Source organism: Arvicanthis niloticus, chromosome 6, assembly GCF_011762505.2.
Source record: "Arvicanthis niloticus isolate mArvNil1 chromosome 6, mArvNil1.pat.X, whole genome shotgun sequence".
NCBI classification, from domain to species: domain Eukaryota; kingdom Metazoa; phylum Chordata; class Mammalia; order Rodentia; family Muridae; genus Arvicanthis; species Arvicanthis niloticus.
In genome coordinates this window covers 89249477-89264858 of record NC_047663.1, presented here as the reverse complement: position 1 = coordinate 89264858, position 15382 = coordinate 89249477, and the positions used below count along the sequence as shown (strand labels likewise).

General features: G+C 56.9%; 4 protein-coding genes across 6 annotated transcripts; 3 read left to right on the top strand and 1 right to left on the bottom strand.

The window, feature by feature from the left end:
- The first annotated feature begins 232 nt into the window (after positions 1-232).
- On the top strand, positions 233-5430 carry Rhot2 (ras homolog family member T2). Its single transcript, XM_034507916.2, has 19 exons — positions 233-391; positions 478-536; positions 623-704; positions 805-848; positions 1557-1610; positions 1917-1969; positions 2047-2155; positions 2238-2339; positions 2483-2581; positions 2671-2779; positions 2856-2976; positions 3179-3263; positions 3341-3483; positions 3568-3668; positions 3750-3880; positions 3969-4049; positions 4179-4301; positions 4390-4592; positions 4782-5430. Exons 1-19 carry the CDS (start codon positions 355-357, stop codon positions 4906-4908), a joined length of 1863 nt encoding a protein of 620 aa, XP_034363807.1. The 5' UTR covers positions 233-354; the 3' UTR covers positions 4909-5430.
- Positions 5431-7043: 1613 nt separating this feature from the next.
- Rhbdl1 (rhomboid like 1) lies at positions 7044-9752 on the top strand. 2 transcript variants are annotated; one of them, XM_034507918.1, is made up of 8 exons: positions 7044-7221; positions 7638-7799; positions 8005-8229; positions 8305-8453; positions 8617-8729; positions 8822-8922; positions 9002-9062; positions 9144-9752. In XM_034507918.1, exons 1-8 carry the CDS (start codon positions 7183-7185, stop codon positions 9413-9415), a joined length of 1122 nt encoding a protein of 373 aa, XP_034363809.1. In that variant the 5' UTR covers positions 7044-7182; the 3' UTR covers positions 9416-9752. The 2 variants fall into 2 exon arrangements, with proteins under 2 accessions (XP_034363809.1, XP_034363810.1); XM_034507919.2 differs by having other exon boundaries at positions 7051-7221; positions 8846-8922; positions 9144-9569.
- Positions 9753-11268: 1516 nt separating this feature from the next.
- On the top strand, positions 11269-13569 carry Stub1 (STIP1 homology and U-box containing protein 1). The gene is made up of 7 exons (XM_034507921.2): positions 11269-11530; positions 11968-12166; positions 12249-12414; positions 12589-12676; positions 12862-12918; positions 13000-13116; positions 13193-13569. Exons 1-7 carry the CDS (start codon positions 11369-11371, stop codon positions 13316-13318), a joined length of 915 nt encoding a protein of 304 aa, XP_034363812.1. The 5' UTR covers positions 11269-11368; the 3' UTR covers positions 13319-13569.
- On the bottom strand, positions 12457-15379 carry Jmjd8 (jumonji domain containing 8). 2 transcript variants are annotated; one of them, XM_034507922.2, is made up of 9 exons: positions 15033-15379; positions 14859-14957; positions 14660-14708; positions 14485-14581; positions 14334-14402; positions 14129-14248; positions 13986-14053; positions 13775-13909; positions 12457-13695 (listed from the first exon to the last, which is right to left on the bottom strand). In XM_034507922.2, the coding sequence occupies exons 1-9, from the start codon at positions 15284-15286 to the stop codon at positions 13615-13617; spliced, it is 972 nt and encodes a 323-aa protein (XP_034363813.1). In that variant the 5' UTR covers positions 15287-15379; the 3' UTR covers positions 12457-13614. The 2 variants fall into 2 exon arrangements, with proteins under 2 accessions (XP_034363813.1, XP_076793217.1); XM_076937102.1 differs by having other exon boundaries at positions 13608-13695; positions 13986-14005; positions 15033-15372.
- Between the last annotated feature and the right edge of the window lie 3 nt (positions 15380-15382).

Here is a 15382-nt window from a genome sequence, read left to right as displayed (position 1 = left end):
CTGCATCACTTCTGGCCTGAGCTCACCCTTTGCCCTACCCACAATCCACCCCGTTGTCCAGACTTGCTCTCCACTGTCCTGTCCACCTGAGAAGCTTGTTGGGGCTAAGAGAACTGTTTGCACCACTTGCAGTGTCAGGAACACTCAACTGGCAGTCGCCACTCCTTAGCCCAGTCACTTGCTGGTGCTGCGTGGGCGGGACCGGAAGTTTGGATGAGGGCGGTACTGAAGACAGGAAGTGCGGGGACCTGCGCGGGTTGAAGGAGAGGGTTGGGGTTGGGGTTGGGATTGGGTCAGCTTGGCCCGCTCCGGGCCAGGAGGGGTGGGTTCGGGGTGCTGCTGCGGGCAGCAGCCATGCGGCGCGATGTGCGCATCCTGTTGCTGGGCGAGGGTAAGTGCGCTGGGGCCGCTGGAAGACGGGTGGGGTCGCCGTGACCTCGGCCGTGCTCCTAACTACTGTTCCCTCTCCCCACGCAGCCCAAGTGGGAAAGACTTCTCTTATCCTGTCGCTGGTCGGCGAGGAGTTTCCCGAGGAGGTGCGCGGGGCGGACTGGACACTCGGGGAGGATGCCAGGCTCTGGGCAGCCGCGCTCTACATTCAATACTAACCCACCTGTTGCAGGTTCCTGCTCGTGCGGAGGAGATAACCATCCCCGCCGATGTCACCCCGGAGAAGGTGCCCACCCATATCGTGGATTACTCAGGTATCTCCAAATGTCATCTCCCAGCCGGTGTGTATTGAGCCTGCAGCCGGTCTGAATCGAGCGCAACATCTGTTCTACATAGGATTCTTTCTCCTTCTAGAAGCGGAGCAGACAGAGGAGGAACTTCAGGAGGAGATCCACAAGGTGCGGTGCATCTTGCAGACCCGTGGGTACACAGCCCGATTCCTTGGTCCCAGCTTGCTGCCACCTAGTCTTAATCGGCTTCCTTGTCTGTGGGCTGGATTAGGTGACTGACTGTGCTTGACCCTGATAATTAAATTGTGACCTTCAAGGTTGAGTACTGTTGGCTTTTCCAGATCACAGTTTTCTGGGAACTAGGACCTGGCCAGTGCTATCGTTAGTGATCCTTCCCAGCGTCTGAGGGGAGCAGGGATATGCGTGCTTTATTGCTTTTCCTTGATCCCTTCCCCAGTACCTTTCCTCCCTTAGGCTGTAGTGGGTGCCATCTTAATTAGGCGTTCCCTGTTGCCAGAATTACTGTGTTCCTGAATGCAGTCCTTTAGCCTTCTCTGAGCCCTACAGGTGCAGGTCACTTGGTCAGGGTGCAGTGTCTCCTTGCTTTCCTCTGCAGCATCCTTGCTGCTTGTACTGATATAGAAAGTGAGAGACCCAGCTCGGGTGTGATGGGTCTGTCATAAGACAAGGATGTGCTGACTAGAGCCATGGTGCTAGGGTCTGGTGTCTCTTAGAGTGCTGGCAGGGAGAGGCCGGCTTGGCAAAGGTGGGCTTTCTGGGCTTCAGAGCCCTGCCGATACTGCTGTAAGAATCTGGCCCATGCTGTCCGTAGTGAGCAGGCAGACTGAGCTCACCCTGTACCTTGCTTTCCCTTAGGCAAACGTCGTGTGTATGGTGTACGATGTGTCTGAGGAGGCCACCATTGAGAAGGTAAGCAAGAAGGGAGGGCCTTGTGCATTTTAACCCCTGCTGCTAGTGCTTGGCTTAATTGACAGTTGACCTGGGCAGCCTCTTATCTGTTGAGCCTTTCAGGAAACCTCATACTTTCTAGCTCGGGAGCATTCTCCTTATACCCCAGCCTCCTTGGGGAGATTGCAGCTGTTGGGGTCAGACAAGCCTCTGTCTGGCATCTGCAGTCTCCCACCAGCTTTATCCTGCTCTCTGAGAGCTTGGAAGAGCATGGGCTGGTGAGCATGCGCATGTCCTTGCCTCACACTTACACTTTTTGTCTTTCAGATCCGAACCAAGTGGATCCCCCTGGTGAATGGCCGGACGGCAACAGGGCCCAGGTGACCAGCAGGGCCTCAACTAGGGGGACTAGAGCCCGCCTGCGCCCCATCCCTGGTGATCATGGCCTCTCTCCCAGGTTGCCCATCATCCTGGTAGGCAATAAGTCAGACCTGCGGCCAGGGAGTACCATGGAGACCGTGCTGCCCATCATGAGCCAGTTTCCTGAGATAGAGACCTGCGTGGAGGTGAGCAGGGAGGTTAAAGAGGAGGGCTGTGGTAAGGCCCTGAAGCAGGGCCCCTCCTGAGCCTGTCTTCACCCTTGTCCAGTGTTCAGCCAAGCACTTGAGGAACATCTCAGAGCTGTTCTACTATGCTCAGAAGGCCGTTCTGCATCCCACCGCCCCGCTCTATGACCCTGAGGCCAAACAGGTAAGGAGTGGGCGAGGGCCACACCCTCTTTTCCCCAAGACTCATCCCAAGGGCCACATGGGGTGTTGGATAAGGAGAGCACATGAATGGGTGTGCCAACAGGGTGGCCAGGAAAAGGGCCACTTGTTGTTGTGTCCCTGCAGCTAAGACCTGCATGCGCCCAAGCGCTCACACGCATCTTCAGGCTGTCGGATCAGGACCTAGACCACATGCTCAGCGACGAGGAGCTCAATGCCTTCCAGGTGTGACCCTGCCCCGACACCCTAGCTGCCCTTGTAAGAGGGTCATCAGGATAGCTGACTGATCTGAAGCACTCTCTTACCGGAGGCAGAAGTCCTGCTTTGGCCATCCGCTGGCCCCACAGGCCCTGGAGGATGTGAAGAGGGTAGTGTGCAAGAATGTGGCAGGTGGAGTGCAGGATGACCACCTGACCCTAGAAGGTGAGGCAGACGTCACCTTATGCCCTGATGTGTGGGGAGTGGCAGGGCCAAGTACTAACCTTCCACCTTCCCACAGGCTTTCTCTTCCTGAACACACTCTTCATCCAGCGTGGCCGGCACGAGACCACGTGGACCATCCTCCGGCGCTTCGGTTACAGTGACTCACTGGAGCTGACACCTGACTACCTCTGTCCACCGTGAGTTGTAGGCTGGCAAGGAGTGGTGTTTATACTCTTGGGGTAGATCCTGTGACCTGGGGACTCTAGCTTTGGCCTCTCAACACACACTCATTAGCTACTCCCCTTGCTTTGCCCCAACCATGTAACTAGAGGTTCTGTTGGGAGTGCCTGACTGCCCAGACAGGCTCTGCACTGTGACAGTTAAAGTGCATCTCCACAGGCTCCATATACCCCCTGGCTGCAGCACAGAGCTCAATCATCGTGGCTACCAGTTTGTGCAGCGGGTATTTGAGAAGCATGACCAGGTGAGCACATTACTCCACTTGCCCCCTGCCACCACCCCTCCCCCAAGCACATGTCACTATAGCTCCTTTGCCTATAGGACCATGATGGTGTCCTCTCACCCACGGAACTCCAGAGTCTTTTCAGTGTGTTCTCAGTTGCTCCATGGGGCCCTGAACTCTTATACACAGTCCCCACTCAGGCTGGCTGTCTGTCCTTGCGTGGATATCTCTGCCAGTGGACGTAAGTACAGTCCGTATCTGCCTGTCTGTTCCTCTCCCCACCCCGTCTTACTCTGCTTAGCTCTGTGCTTCCCTTTACTCCCAGCCTGGTGACCTACTTGGATGTCCAGCAATGCCTTGCGTACCTTGGCTACCTGGGTTACCCTACCCTCTGTGAGCAGGACTCCCAGGCACAGGCTATCACAGGTGGGTGAATGCTTTTTTGGCCCCTGGGGCTAGCCCAGCTCTTCTTGATAGCCAGCCTCCTCACGTGAGCTCATTTTACAGTTACCCGTGAGAAGAGGCTAGACCAGGAGAAAGGGCAGACACAGCGCAGTGTTCTCATGTGTAAGGTGTTGGGAGCCCGAGGAGTGGGCAAGTCAGCCTTCTTGCAAGCTTTCCTTGGCCACAGCCTTGGGGTGAGAATTATGGAGGTCCCAGCCCCTACCTGGGAACTCAAGGGGGCAGGAAGGGTACTACAGAGAACTGTCCCTACTGTCCACACAGGAAGCCAGGGACTTCCCTGAGGAATCCCCCATGCATACCATCAATACAGTGCGGGTCAGCGGACAGGAGAAGTACCTGATTGTGAGTGAGGGCCTGAAGGGTAGACCTGTGACACCCATGTGCCCATTCTTCCTCCTAATGGAGATATCTCAGGGTGGCCCTTGAGGGACCCAGCCTTGGGAAGGCCACTAATGCTACTGTTTGTCGCAGCTGTGTGAAGTGAATGCTGACAGCCTTCTGGACACCTCTTTAGACACTACCTGTGATGTTGCTTGCTTAATGTTTGACAGCAGTGATCCCAAGACCTTTGTGCACTGTGCTACCATATATAAGGCAAGTCCTGAGCTAGGGTCCTGTGGGGTCCCAGACAGTTAGGTAAGGCAGCAAGCTCAGCTCTCAATTTGTTTTTCTTTCCTGGCAGCGTTATTACATGGATGGGCAGACCCCCTGCCTGTTTATCTCCTCCAAAGCTGACCTCCCTGAAGGTGTTGGCCCCCCAGGCCTGTCACCAGCTGAGTTCTGCCGTAGGCACCGGCTGCCTGCCCCAGCCTCGTTCTCCTGCTTGGGACCAGCCCAGCCCAGTACAGATGTCTTTACCCAACTTGCTACCATGGCCACTTTCCCGTGAGTATGCCTACCACAGCCCCAGTGTGGGTGGGGCTTAGTCTATCATCTGGGTACAAAGGTGTCAGAGCTGTAGGGTGGGGCCTGTGGGCCAGAGAGCTATGCTGGGTATACTTCTTTGGCTGCTTGGGACAGAGGTTTTCAACAGTGAGGTTTTAGCACATGCCTTGAGTATTTTTCTTTCCACAGACACATGGTGCACACAGAGCTGCACCCCACCTCCTTCTGGCTCCGAGGAATGCTGGTGGCTGTGGGGACTGCGGTGGCTGCTGTCCTTAGCTTCTCACTATACAGGGTCCTAGTGAAGAGCCGATGACAAAGGACCCATGAACCTCTCCTGCCCCCAGGCACAGCACAGCGTGGTGTCTTGTGTGGGCCCACATGACAGGATTATGGGCTTTTAAAGGCCTGGTGGTGTAATGTCTATGTGGCTGGCTACAGGGTCCCTGGGGCTGATGTGGGTTCCTGCTCAGGGACTTGATATCTAGATCTTGGCTTCCAAAAATCTGTTGCCCTATTATAGGCCTGTCCTGCTTCGCCTGAGAGTCCTGGTGCCAGGTGTGAGGCCTTAGCCTTGGAGGGAGTATTGTGTGTTAGGGGCTAGGCTGTAAAGGAAGTTGGTGACCAGGACCTGACGTTCTCAGGGTGCTCCCTTCTTCCTGGTTCTGTATGGCCAGTGGACATGCCGGGGGTAAGAGGTGGTGGTCAAATCAGGGAGGGACCTGATAGCCACAGAGTTCCCACCCTTCCATCAGGTGTGGAGCCTTACCCACGTGGTACCAGCTGCAGAGCAAGTGGAACTGGGTTTCTTGATTAAACTTCATTTGTCTTTTCCTTAGATTTTGATCTCTCAATTCTGCTTTCTTTCTTTTAGTAATATGCTCATTTTTATGAATTTGATTGTTTTGCCCGCATATATGTAAGTGCACTATGTGTGTGTGCCTGGTGCCAATGGAAGCCAACTGAGTGTGTCAGATTTCCCTGGAACTGGAAGTAACTGAGGATTGTGAGCCACCACGTGGGTGTTGGGAACAAATCCAGGTCCTCTGCAGAAGCAGCAAGTGCTCTTAACCACCAAGCCCTCTCTCTAATTCCAGAAAAATGGCTTTTCTTCAATGATTCTAAATGTGACTACTGTTTTTGTGTGGGTTGGAAATGTCACCTGACCCTTCTGTCTCCCCCGTTCCTGGGTCCCTATTCTGAGGCCTCAGTAGTCATGCTGGTTAATGGCTGAGGAAGGTCCAGTTGGGATGAGTTATACAGTAATGTCAGCATCCATCCGTGTCAGGTGGGGCATGTGAGAGAGGGCTCCAGTGCACATGTCTGTTTCTTCCCCAGGGACGCAGCTTTTGCTATTGGTTCCTTACTGCCCCACACTCCAAACAGCCCAGTCAGCCTGCCTGGCTCCGCTGGGAACCTAGGCTTTATGTGTAGCCTGGATGTTACAAGCAAGGAATAGCCGTAGGTCTCAGCCTGCCCGGAAGCTGAGGGGATGGACTGTTGGGCTCAGAGTTGATCTTGTAACATGGCCTCCTACCACCAGAGACACCCTAACAGGAATCCACACACCAGTCATTTGAGTTGGGACAGGTGGGTACTCCTCTGCCCCAGAATGTCCCCCAACCATGAAAAGTGAGGCCTTTGCCTCCTGCTACAGTCCCAACCTACTGGCCTGCCGTCCCACCAAGCATCTGGGCAGGCTGCTTACTGTAGGCAGCTGCATTCCCCCGCAGAGGCCCATCAGGCAGGAATAACTGCCATCACAGCTTGGCGGCAGCAGATTCTCTGTTGAATGATACTTGAAGGGGTTGCCACGGTTACACATCCCATTGGTCTGTCACCTTCACTGCCCTCGGGAATACATCCCCTCCCTTATCCAAGCTGCAGTCAGTCCTACCTTCAGGTGGCTGTCTGTGGCTCTTCCTGTGCCTTGACTGGTGTTTCTGCACCAGAGGCCCTGCTGTCTCAAATCCAATCCAGGGCTGTTTGGTTAGAGCTCCCAGCCTTGGCCACATATAGGGACAAGTGTTAGTCTTGGTCTGAGCAGTGGTAGTGCCCTAAGTATGGGCTTGCCTTGTAGGACCTAGGGTTTCCTTGCAAATAAGGACAAATGTGTCTACTGAAAGCAGCTCCAGCTCAGGAGAAAGTCGGTGTGGTAGGGAGCAAATGGACCTTGACATTCTGGGATGGGTCACAGACATATTTTTTGTTAGAGAAAGCTTCCTAAAGAACGTAATAAAACAGAAAGTCTGCCTAAAAGAGATACTGGGTGCTTCGGGTTCCCAGCTATGGCCTACTGGGAGAAGCTTCTGCAGCACGTAGTGTAAGGGCTGTACGCTTGCGGTGGTTCTGGGTCGAGCTGTTCGGTGGGGGACGGTTCTACCCAGGCAGTGCGTCGAGTTGGGGCCGCGCGTGCGCGTGCAGGGTATGCGCGTGCTCTGGCTGTGTGCGCGCTGGGCTGGCAACTCGGTGACGCTGTCTGAGCTCGGGGAGAGCAGAGCAGGCGGAGCGGGCCGGCCGGGGCGGAGCGGAGCGGTCCGCAGAGCAGCCCCTCCCGGCCTCGGCCGACCCCGGCCCTCGGCCCGGCTCTATGGACAGGAGCTCGCTGCTGCAGCTCATTCAGGAGCAGGTGCGTGGTGGGTGGGAGCTGGCACTGCCTTGGCTCCCTTCCAGCCGGTGAGGGGCTCGGGGGAGGGACCATGCTTGCAGAAGGCCCAGGCATCCGCCTCCCAAACCCCCCTCCCTGCACGACCTTGGTCTCTGAAACTCTCGACCCCAAGAAAGGTCTGGCTTCATCGGGGTTTCCACGGAAAGCTGGGGTTGGAGGGTGGTGGTCCTTGGACCTAGGTCCTTCCCCTTTCTAGGACTGATAGGGCGAATATGAGGTGGTAGAACAGCCAAACTAGGCACCTTGCCCTACCAGGGCCCGGGAACAAGCTGGTTCTAGCAAACAAGCACTGACTGGCACAAAGGTCCAGCCTTCCTAGCCAGCCTAGCTCAGCCCTGTGGCTGGGGGTTGGCCCACCCTCTACTCCCCCACCACAGCAGCTGGATCCTGAGAACACAGGCTTCATCGGTGCGGACACCTTCGCTGGTCTGGTACACAGCCATGAGCTGCCCCTGGACCCCACCAAGTTGGACATGTTGGTGGCTCTGGCTCAGAGCAACGAGCGGGGCCAGGTCTGCTACCAGGAGCTGGTGGACCTGGTCAGTGCCATGGTGTGCGGGCAGCAGGGGAGGGCCTGGTCAAGCGCAGCGACCTGACCAAAGCTGGGTGGGCAGTTTTTACTGGGTAGGGCTTACAGACCTGGGCAGTGTGGAAGAGCCTCAGACCATTAGCAGCCACACAGCAAGCAGGGTAGGGTTCCACAGGGACAATACTGTCACCCACACTAAGACTCCTGCCCTTCAGATCAGCAGCAAACGCTCCAGCAGCTTCAAGAGAGCCATTGCTAACGGGCAACGGGCGCTGCCCCGGGAAGGACTGCTGGATGAGCCAGGCCTGGGTGTCTACAAGAGGTTTGTGCGCTATGTGGCCTACGAGATCCTGCCCTGTGAGGTGGACCGCCGCTGGTACTTCTACAGGCACCGCACCTGCCCACCCCCTGTGTTCATGGCCTCGGTCACCCTTGCCCAGGTGGGCCTGCCTACACGCTGCCCCGGGGCCTCCTGAGTCCCTAGTCTTGACCAGCCCTAACACTAGTGTCCCCAGATCATCGTGTTCCTGTGCTACGGGGCACGTCTCAACAAGTGGGTGCTCCAGACCTACCACCCTGAATATATGAAGAGCCCTCTGGTGTATCACCCAGGACACCGTGCCAGGGCCTGGCGTTTCCTCACCTACATGTTCATGCATGTCGGGTAAGTGAGCCTTGGGTTTCAGAGTCCCTTCTCCGCTCCTATCCCCAGCACCTGCCCACTGACTCTGAAGGCTTAACTCCCAGAGGGGTTACACTGCATGAGGTGGTCAGGGAACAGGCAGGCTACGCATCTGATCACCTCTGCAATGCCCCTTTGTGGCCAGGCTGGAGCAGCTAGGGTTCAATGCCCTCTTGCAGCTGATGATCGGCGTGCCCCTGGAGATGGTCCATGGTGTGCTTCGCATCAGCCTGCTCTACCTGGCAGGTGTGCTGGCAGGTGAGACTATCACACAGGTGGGTGGGTCCCCTGCCTACCCCACCTGTTGAATTGAGGGCACAGCTGGCCCTCACCTCTCCCTTTGCCCACAGGCTCCCTGACTGTCTCTATCACAGATATGCGTGCCCCCGTGGTAGGGGGCTCTGGAGGGGTCTATGCCCTGTGCTCAGCACACCTGGCCAATGTTGTCATGGTAATGGGACTGCCTTTCTGGGGAGGTGGGAAGGGGCCCACTGGACATGCTTCACAGCCTGTCTGCCTGCCCCCATCAGAACTGGGCTGGCATGCGGTGTCCATACAAGCTGCTGAGGATGGTGCTGGCTCTGGTGTGCAGTGAGTAGCGGGGGCAGGTGGGGCGCTGGGAGGCCCTCTACCTGCAGACAGGGCCCCTCCCACCTGTTGCTCCCTCTGCAGTGAGTTCCGAAGTGGGCCGGGCTGTGTGGCTTCGCTTCTCCCCACCACTGCCTGCCTCAGGCCCACAGCCCAGCTTCATGGCACACCTGGCTGGTGCAGTGGTGGGTGTAAGCATGGGCCTTACCATCCTTCGAAGCTATGAGGAGCGCCTGAGGGACCAGTGCGGCTGGTGGGTGGTGCTGCTTGCCTATGGCACCTTCCTGCTGTTCGCCATCTTCTGGAACGTCTTTGCCTATGATCTGCTGGGTGCCGATATCCCCCCTCCACCTTGACCTGCTCCCTAGGGCCAGATGGCTAGAGCCAGGCCTTCAGTGGGTCAGCCGCCAGGTGGGCCTGCATGTCTGCCCTCTATGAATGGACCTCTTGGCTCCTTTTCCCCACAGGGGCAGGGGGGCCTGTGATCCTCCCCCCCCCCCAGCTGAAGCCAAGTCTTACTGCAGCCCTTGCTGCCCCTCCTATGCCTTTCCAGGGGGAGGGGTGCTACTAGGCCAGGGTTGGGTGGAGGACCTTGAATGTGGCCCTAGAGAAGATCCCTTCCCTCCCCACTGACCCCCCCCAGGACTTGCAGTCTGAGCCTTTTTGGAGAATGAATAAATATTTTACACAGCACCAGGTAGCTGTCCTGGGGCTCTGCAGGCTTGTCTGCCCCCTCCCCCAGGCTGTGTGAGACACCTTCCCTCCAGGATGGTCTGAGCACCTGACCAGGTAGTGGCTTTACTCCTGGCCAGGGCCGGAATCCACAGGAACTGGGGCCTTGGGAAGGGACTGCGGACTTCCAGGTCAGTCCAGGTTCAGCAATCGTTTATTGTGCTCCAAGAGCTTCCAATCTCCAGTTCTTTCAGCCTTCCTCCCAAAGGCAAGCCCACGACAGAGCCAGGTCCACTTGGCCTGGGTCCTGTAATTCTTGGCAGGTCTACAGTCCTTGTGGGAGGCCCAGTTGGGGGTGAAGTTCAGGCAGCACGTCTGGGCATACATCTGTCCATAGCCCAAGTCTGCAGGGCTGTCTTCACAAGACGAAGAGTCTACAGCTCTAAGGCACTCACTAGTGAGGTCCACAAGGGTTATGGGGTGGAGTTACTAACCACCGGAACCATTATGGGGGTCCTGGATGACCTCTCAGGCCCCGCTCAGAAATGCAGTGCACTCTTCTTGCACCTGGGCCAAAACCAGCAAGTAGTGCTTGAGTGTGTGTACTGCAGGTTAGCAAGCTAGGGACTGTAGCCACCGCCTCTTCTTAAATGAAAGCTGCAACCCCAGAAACCCCTGCCGCCAGGACCACTGCAAAGAGTGACAAGGAGGTTCTGGGGATAGCGTCTTTTCAACTCCTAAAGCCCCCACCCAACCTGGACAAAGATGTTCCCTACTCACTCGAGGCAGTGGCAGAAACTACGCAGCGAAGTTTGACTGCGGCGCGCAGATCGGCAGAAAGCCGAGTTCTGCCTCTCCAAGTCCGGGATGGGGGCTGTTAGCGGCCAACAGCTGATGCAGCAGCGGCCTCAAATGCCTCATCGGCTAGAAATGCCTCATCTACAGACCACGGGGTCAAAGAGTCTTGATGCAGGCGCTCTCCAAGAAAACCTGCCGGCTCCGCCCTTGAAGAAGCTCCTCCCCCATGACCGCAAGAAGCGGAGAGACCAGCCGTGCACCCGCAGCTACCTCTATAGCAACCGCAGCAGGTCCTTTCGTGTCAACGTGTCACGTGCTTGTTTCTCAGCCATTAATGGCCGCAGGCAGCCCCTCCCGACTCCCGAGTTAGCCCCTCCAGGGCGGTCTGACCTGCGGGCCTCTCTCCTTCCCTCAATTCCGCCGTCCTACCAGCGGTCCAGACGTTCCCAGGCAGCCGCGTGCGCCCCCGTAGTGCGCTAGGACCCGGGCCTAGTGACCAGCCATCCCGGCGCCACTTCTCAAGGACCGCTGCCACGTTCGTGTGGCGTGGGCCGGAGGGCGGGGCTTGAACGCCGATGGGCGGAGCCTTGGAAGGAATAGTGAGGGTATGTCCTGGTTACTGCAGGGCGGGGCCGGTAGAGAGCGCGGTGGTAGCTTCTCTGAGCTAAGAGAACAGGCTCGATCCGCGAGGCTCCGCCTTTGCTCACGTGTCCCCATGTCAGCTCCGCCCCACACCGGAAGTTCCGGTGGCGGATCGCCGACCGGGCGGAGCTGATCGCTGCGCGGGCTGCGAGATCTAGGTGGCCGGGCGCGGAGCCCAAGCCGTGCCGCGCGGCGCCATGAAGGGCAAGGAGGAAAAGGAGGGCGGCGCGCGGCTGGGCACTGGTGGCGGCGGCAGCCCTGATAAGAGCCCGAGTGCGCAGGAGCTCAAGGAGCAGGGGAACCGGCTCTTCGTGGGCCGCAAATACCCGGAGGCGGCGGCCTGCTACGGCCGCGCCATCGTGAGTGCGGGGGGCGGGGGCGGGGGCGGGGCCCGATGTGCCTCCCAGTTCTGTGGTTCTCGGACGATTTCTGGCAGCCAAGACTTGATGGCTAGCTCGTTCCCCTGGCGCCCGGATTGCTGTTCCCGAGTCCAGGGCTGATTGACTGGGGACTGGAGGGCGGGATGCTTAATTAAGGATGACACCAGAAACCCTTGCCCCTTGAGGTTCTCAAGCCCAAAGCTGGTAGAGAGGTTCTGGGATTTTTCTCAAAAGCAGTTGGAGGCAAGAGAGCATAGCCAGAATCCAGAGCTCTGATAACTCGGAAATCTCCAGGTCTCTGTTCCAGCCATGGGCCCCCAAAGCTGGAGCATTGTCCCGATCACTGGCTTTCAGCTTGATAGAAGAGAGGGGATCAGATGAGCCCACACTCTTTGTCGCCTGGTCTTGGTCCCCAGACCCGGAACCCACTTGTGGCAGTGTACTACACCAACCGGGCCCTGTGCTATCTGAAGATGCAGCAGCCTGAACAGGCACTCGCTGACTGCCGGCGAGCCCTGGAGCTGGACGGGCAGTCTGTGAAGGCGCACTTCTTCCTGGGGCAGTGCCAGCTGGAGATGGAGAGTTATGATGAGGCCATTGCCAATCTGCAGCGAGGTGGGCTGACAAGATGCCAGGTGGTGGGCACCTTGGGGCCAGGATTGTTGACAAGTGTAACCAAAAGTGTCCACTCCCCCAGCCTATAGTTTGGCCAAGGAGCAGCGACTCAACTTTGGGGATGATATTCCTAGTGCCCTTCGCATTGCTAAGAAGAAGCGCTGGAACAGTATTGAGGAACGGCGCATCCACCAGGAGAGTGAGCTGCATTCATATCTCACCAGGCTCATTGCTGCTGAGCGAGAGAGGTGGGTCCTTCCCCCAACAGGCTTTCTCGGGTTGACACTGAGTCACCAGCACAAGTTTATTGAAAGACAGCAACCAGTACATGGGAAGCCCAGGAGGAAAGAGGCCTGAGATGGGGAGGGCTCTGTCACTTCCCGGTCGGGGCCATCACCAACTAGCTTTTGGTTAACCCTCAGGGAACTGGAAGAGTGTCAGCGGAACCACGAGGGTGATGAGGATGATGGCCACATCCGGGCCCAGCAGGCCTGCATTGAGGCCAAGCACGTGAGGGTGCCCCTAGTCCACATGTGGGTCATTGTGTGTGTGTTTTTGTGTGTGGCATGAAAAGTGCCCCAGCCTATGGTGGATCAGTTGGCCCATGCATGACATGAGTGCCCTGGTGGACATAGAGTGTGTGTGTCTGTGTGGAGGAGATACGAGTTGCCCACACATGGCACTCAACTCTGCAGGATAAATACATGGCAGACATGGATGAGCTCTTCTCTCAGGTGGACGAGAAAAGAAAGGTGAGGATCCCTTGAAGCTCATGGGCAGGTGCTGGTGTGGTGACCTTTCCAGTTCCAGACATTTCCCCCCTTGTGCTGTAGAAGCGAGATATCCCTGACTACTTGTGTGGCAAGATCAGCTTTGAGCTGATGCGGGAGCCCTGCATTACACCCAGTGGTATCACCTACGACCGCAAGGACATTGAGGAGCACCTGCAGGTAAGGAGAGCCCATGGGCCTTGGGACTGGGATCACGGTATACCAGGCCATTGAACATTCTTAACTCTTGTTGCAGCGTGTGGGCCACTTTGACCCTGTGACCCGGAGCCCTCTGACCCAGGAACAGCTCATCCCCAACTTGGCCATGAAGGAAGTCATTGATGCTTTCATCTCTGAGAACGGCTGGGTAGAGGACTACTGAGGCCCAGTGTCCTGCCTGGCACCCTGGCCCAGGAGAGTCTGGAGACGGAAGCTCCAGCCCCTGTATATAGTTTGTGTCCCTGGGCCTGTCCCCATCGGTCCTGCTGATGGGTTCTGAACTGCTCCCCTTCTCAGCATACCCCTTGCTGGGCCATGAGCCTCCCTTGTCCCCCTTCTGGGCTGGAGAGCTGGTGAGGGCGGGCTGAGGTTGCTGCTGCTGCCACTGTCCTGTAATAAAGTCTGTGAGCACTACATTGCCATGTGCTGGTGCAGTGGGCTTGCCAGTTGCCTGTTTGGCTAGCCAAGGAAGGTAGAGATGAAAACACTGGTGTCCAGATTGAGTGTGGCATGCCACCACCGGTCAGGAAAATACAGCACCTGGGAGAAGAGGGCACACAAAAAATGTTTGATTCTGGGCTTTTTGGGTTAGCCCAACCCCCACCTACCAGCTACTGACTTCACCAGCCTGGATGGTACATTCTAAAGGCCGAGCTGATGGTGCTAGGGATGGGTATATTTCCAGGAGCCAGGACAATGTAGTCTTGTTAGGGTGGAACTCTGGTGTCTTCTCAGGAGGGTAGAGGAACCAGCGCTGGAGGCAGGAGTATAAGGTCACTCTTTGTGCTGTGAACTACAGACAGCAAATTCATCCCAACCCTTGTACTGACCTTCCGACCAAAGATAACCTCTGAGAAACCAGGCCCATGCCAGTGGAAGGGTACCCCAGATCCAGCTCCTGTGGGGTCAGTTGTGAATAGCTGATAAAGTATTTATATGGGCTCCCCCAAGTTTGTTTTGAAGGAGCACTCACCTGCAATTCCAAAGCTATAAGCAGGGGTGGCTCCCAGGGGACGAAATGGAGGTGGGGAGTAATGTCTGAAGAGTGGTGCCCATTCCGTGAAGTTGTTGTCTCCAAAAAAGTACAGGGTGTCTGCCAGCAGAGAGGGTGACAGGCAGGAGTCCTGGCAACGGCCTCCTAAGTGTCCCACCCCCGCTGCTGCCTGGGTCTGGCTCACCATTGCCTAGGGATGCAGGATCCTGGGGCTGCAGCAGCTGCTCCACATATTCCTGGAAGGGCAGATCCACTACAAGAAGGGGGAGCCAGTCGGGACTGGTCAGTCCTGCCTTTGAGATGCGAAGGCAGACCTTGAGGGGTGTGTGGCTCACCTTTCTGGTAGGAGTAGGTGTTGGCTGTACTCAAGCGAACAATGTTGTCCCCGAACGAGGCTAGCAGGTTTTCCCGGGAACACAGGGCCTGAAACCTCTGGGGATGGAGGATAAGGAAACTGAGCACCTGGTCAAACGGGACCAGTTGCCTACAAAGGTACATACGAATACTCACCGAGTTGTCCGTGAGTCCTTGCAAGATGACAGGCTTGAGGAAGGCATAGCTAGGGGGGAAAGGGGGAATGTTGCATGGAGGTTGAACCCTGCAGGAGCCTCTCCTGCACACCAGGCAGTGAGGGTATAGTCTCCACAGCTAAAGACCATGCTTGGGAGTATGTCTAGAATCATGCTGAGACTGGGGCAGGCACACATACTGCTGCATGAATTCCGAGTATGTGAGGTGTGCTCGGCGCTCCACTGTGCAACGCTCCTCCTCCGTTACTGCTGCTGCAGTTCCCAGCCCACTCTGCTTCCTGCAGGGACAACAGGTCAGGCCAGCCAAAGCTTTGAGCTCAGGCTCCCTCCCGCTGCCATTTCCTGTGGCTCACCATCCCCCGTCGCCAGAGCCAGGCAGAACCACAGTCACCATCATCCATAGTACAAAGAGCAAAAGCAGACCGAGCCGTCCTGCCGCCGCCATGAACATACGGGTGCAGGCGCGCAGCACTCTGGGAATTCCGTCGACACTTGCGTAACCACAAACCATTGGTTTACTGTCCGGACTGCTGTAGCTACCTGCAAGCAGTAGCCAGCCGGCTCTGGGAGTCTCTTCCTTCATACACGCGCGGGTACACACACACATCTACACAACATCCTTATTTAATCTTTTCCATGTAAAAACTGTACTGGGCAGCCATTGACTACTGCGGGTTACCATGGCTACAGTGCCCCTACCGGA

Bases quoted from the DNA above. Each gene is read 5' to 3' on its own strand.
- Jmjd8 (XM_034507922.2), bottom strand. From the start codon at position 15,286: ATGTGTGTGTGTACCCGCGCGTGTATGAAGGAAGAGACTCCCAGAGCC. The intron at 14,709-14,858 runs GTATGTGTGCCT...TTTCCCCCCTAG, and splicing joins TACTCGGAATTCATGCAGCA to CTATGCCTTCCTCAAGCCTG. The intron at 14,054-14,128 runs GTGAGTGCTCCT...CTGACCCCACAG, and splicing joins TTATAGCTTTGGAATTGCAG to GAGCTGGATCTGGGGTACCC.
- Rhbdl1 (XM_034507918.1), top strand. From the start codon at position 7,183: ATGGACAGGAGCTCGCTGCTGCAGCTCATTCAGGAGCAG. The intron at 8,454-8,616 runs GTAAGTGAGCCT...CTTTGTGGCCAG, and splicing joins TACATGTTCATGCATGTCGG to GCTGGAGCAGCTAGGGTTCA. The intron at 8,730-8,821 runs GTGAGACTATCA...CTTTGCCCACAG, and splicing joins CCTGGCAGGTGTGCTGGCAG to GCTCCCTGACTGTCTCTATC.
- Rhot2 (XM_034507916.2), top strand. From the start codon at position 355: ATGCGGCGCGATGTGCGCATCCTGTTGCTGGGCGAGG. The intron at 2,340-2,482 runs GTAAGGAGTGGG...GTGTCCCTGCAG, and splicing joins ATGACCCTGAGGCCAAACAG to CTAAGACCTGCATGCGCCCA. The intron at 3,669-3,749 runs GTGGGTGAATGC...CTCATTTTACAG, and splicing joins CCAGGCACAGGCTATCACAG to TTACCCGTGAGAAGAGGCTA.
- Stub1 (XM_034507921.2), top strand. From the start codon at position 11,369: ATGAAGGGCAAGGAGGAAAAGGAGGGCGGCGCGCGGCTGGGCACTGGT. The intron at 12,415-12,588 runs GTGGGTCCTTCC...GTTAACCCTCAG, and splicing joins ATTGCTGCTGAGCGAGAGAG to GGAACTGGAAGAGTGTCAGC. The intron at 12,677-12,861 runs GTGAGGGTGCCC...TCAACTCTGCAG, and splicing joins CCTGCATTGAGGCCAAGCAC to GATAAATACATGGCAGACAT.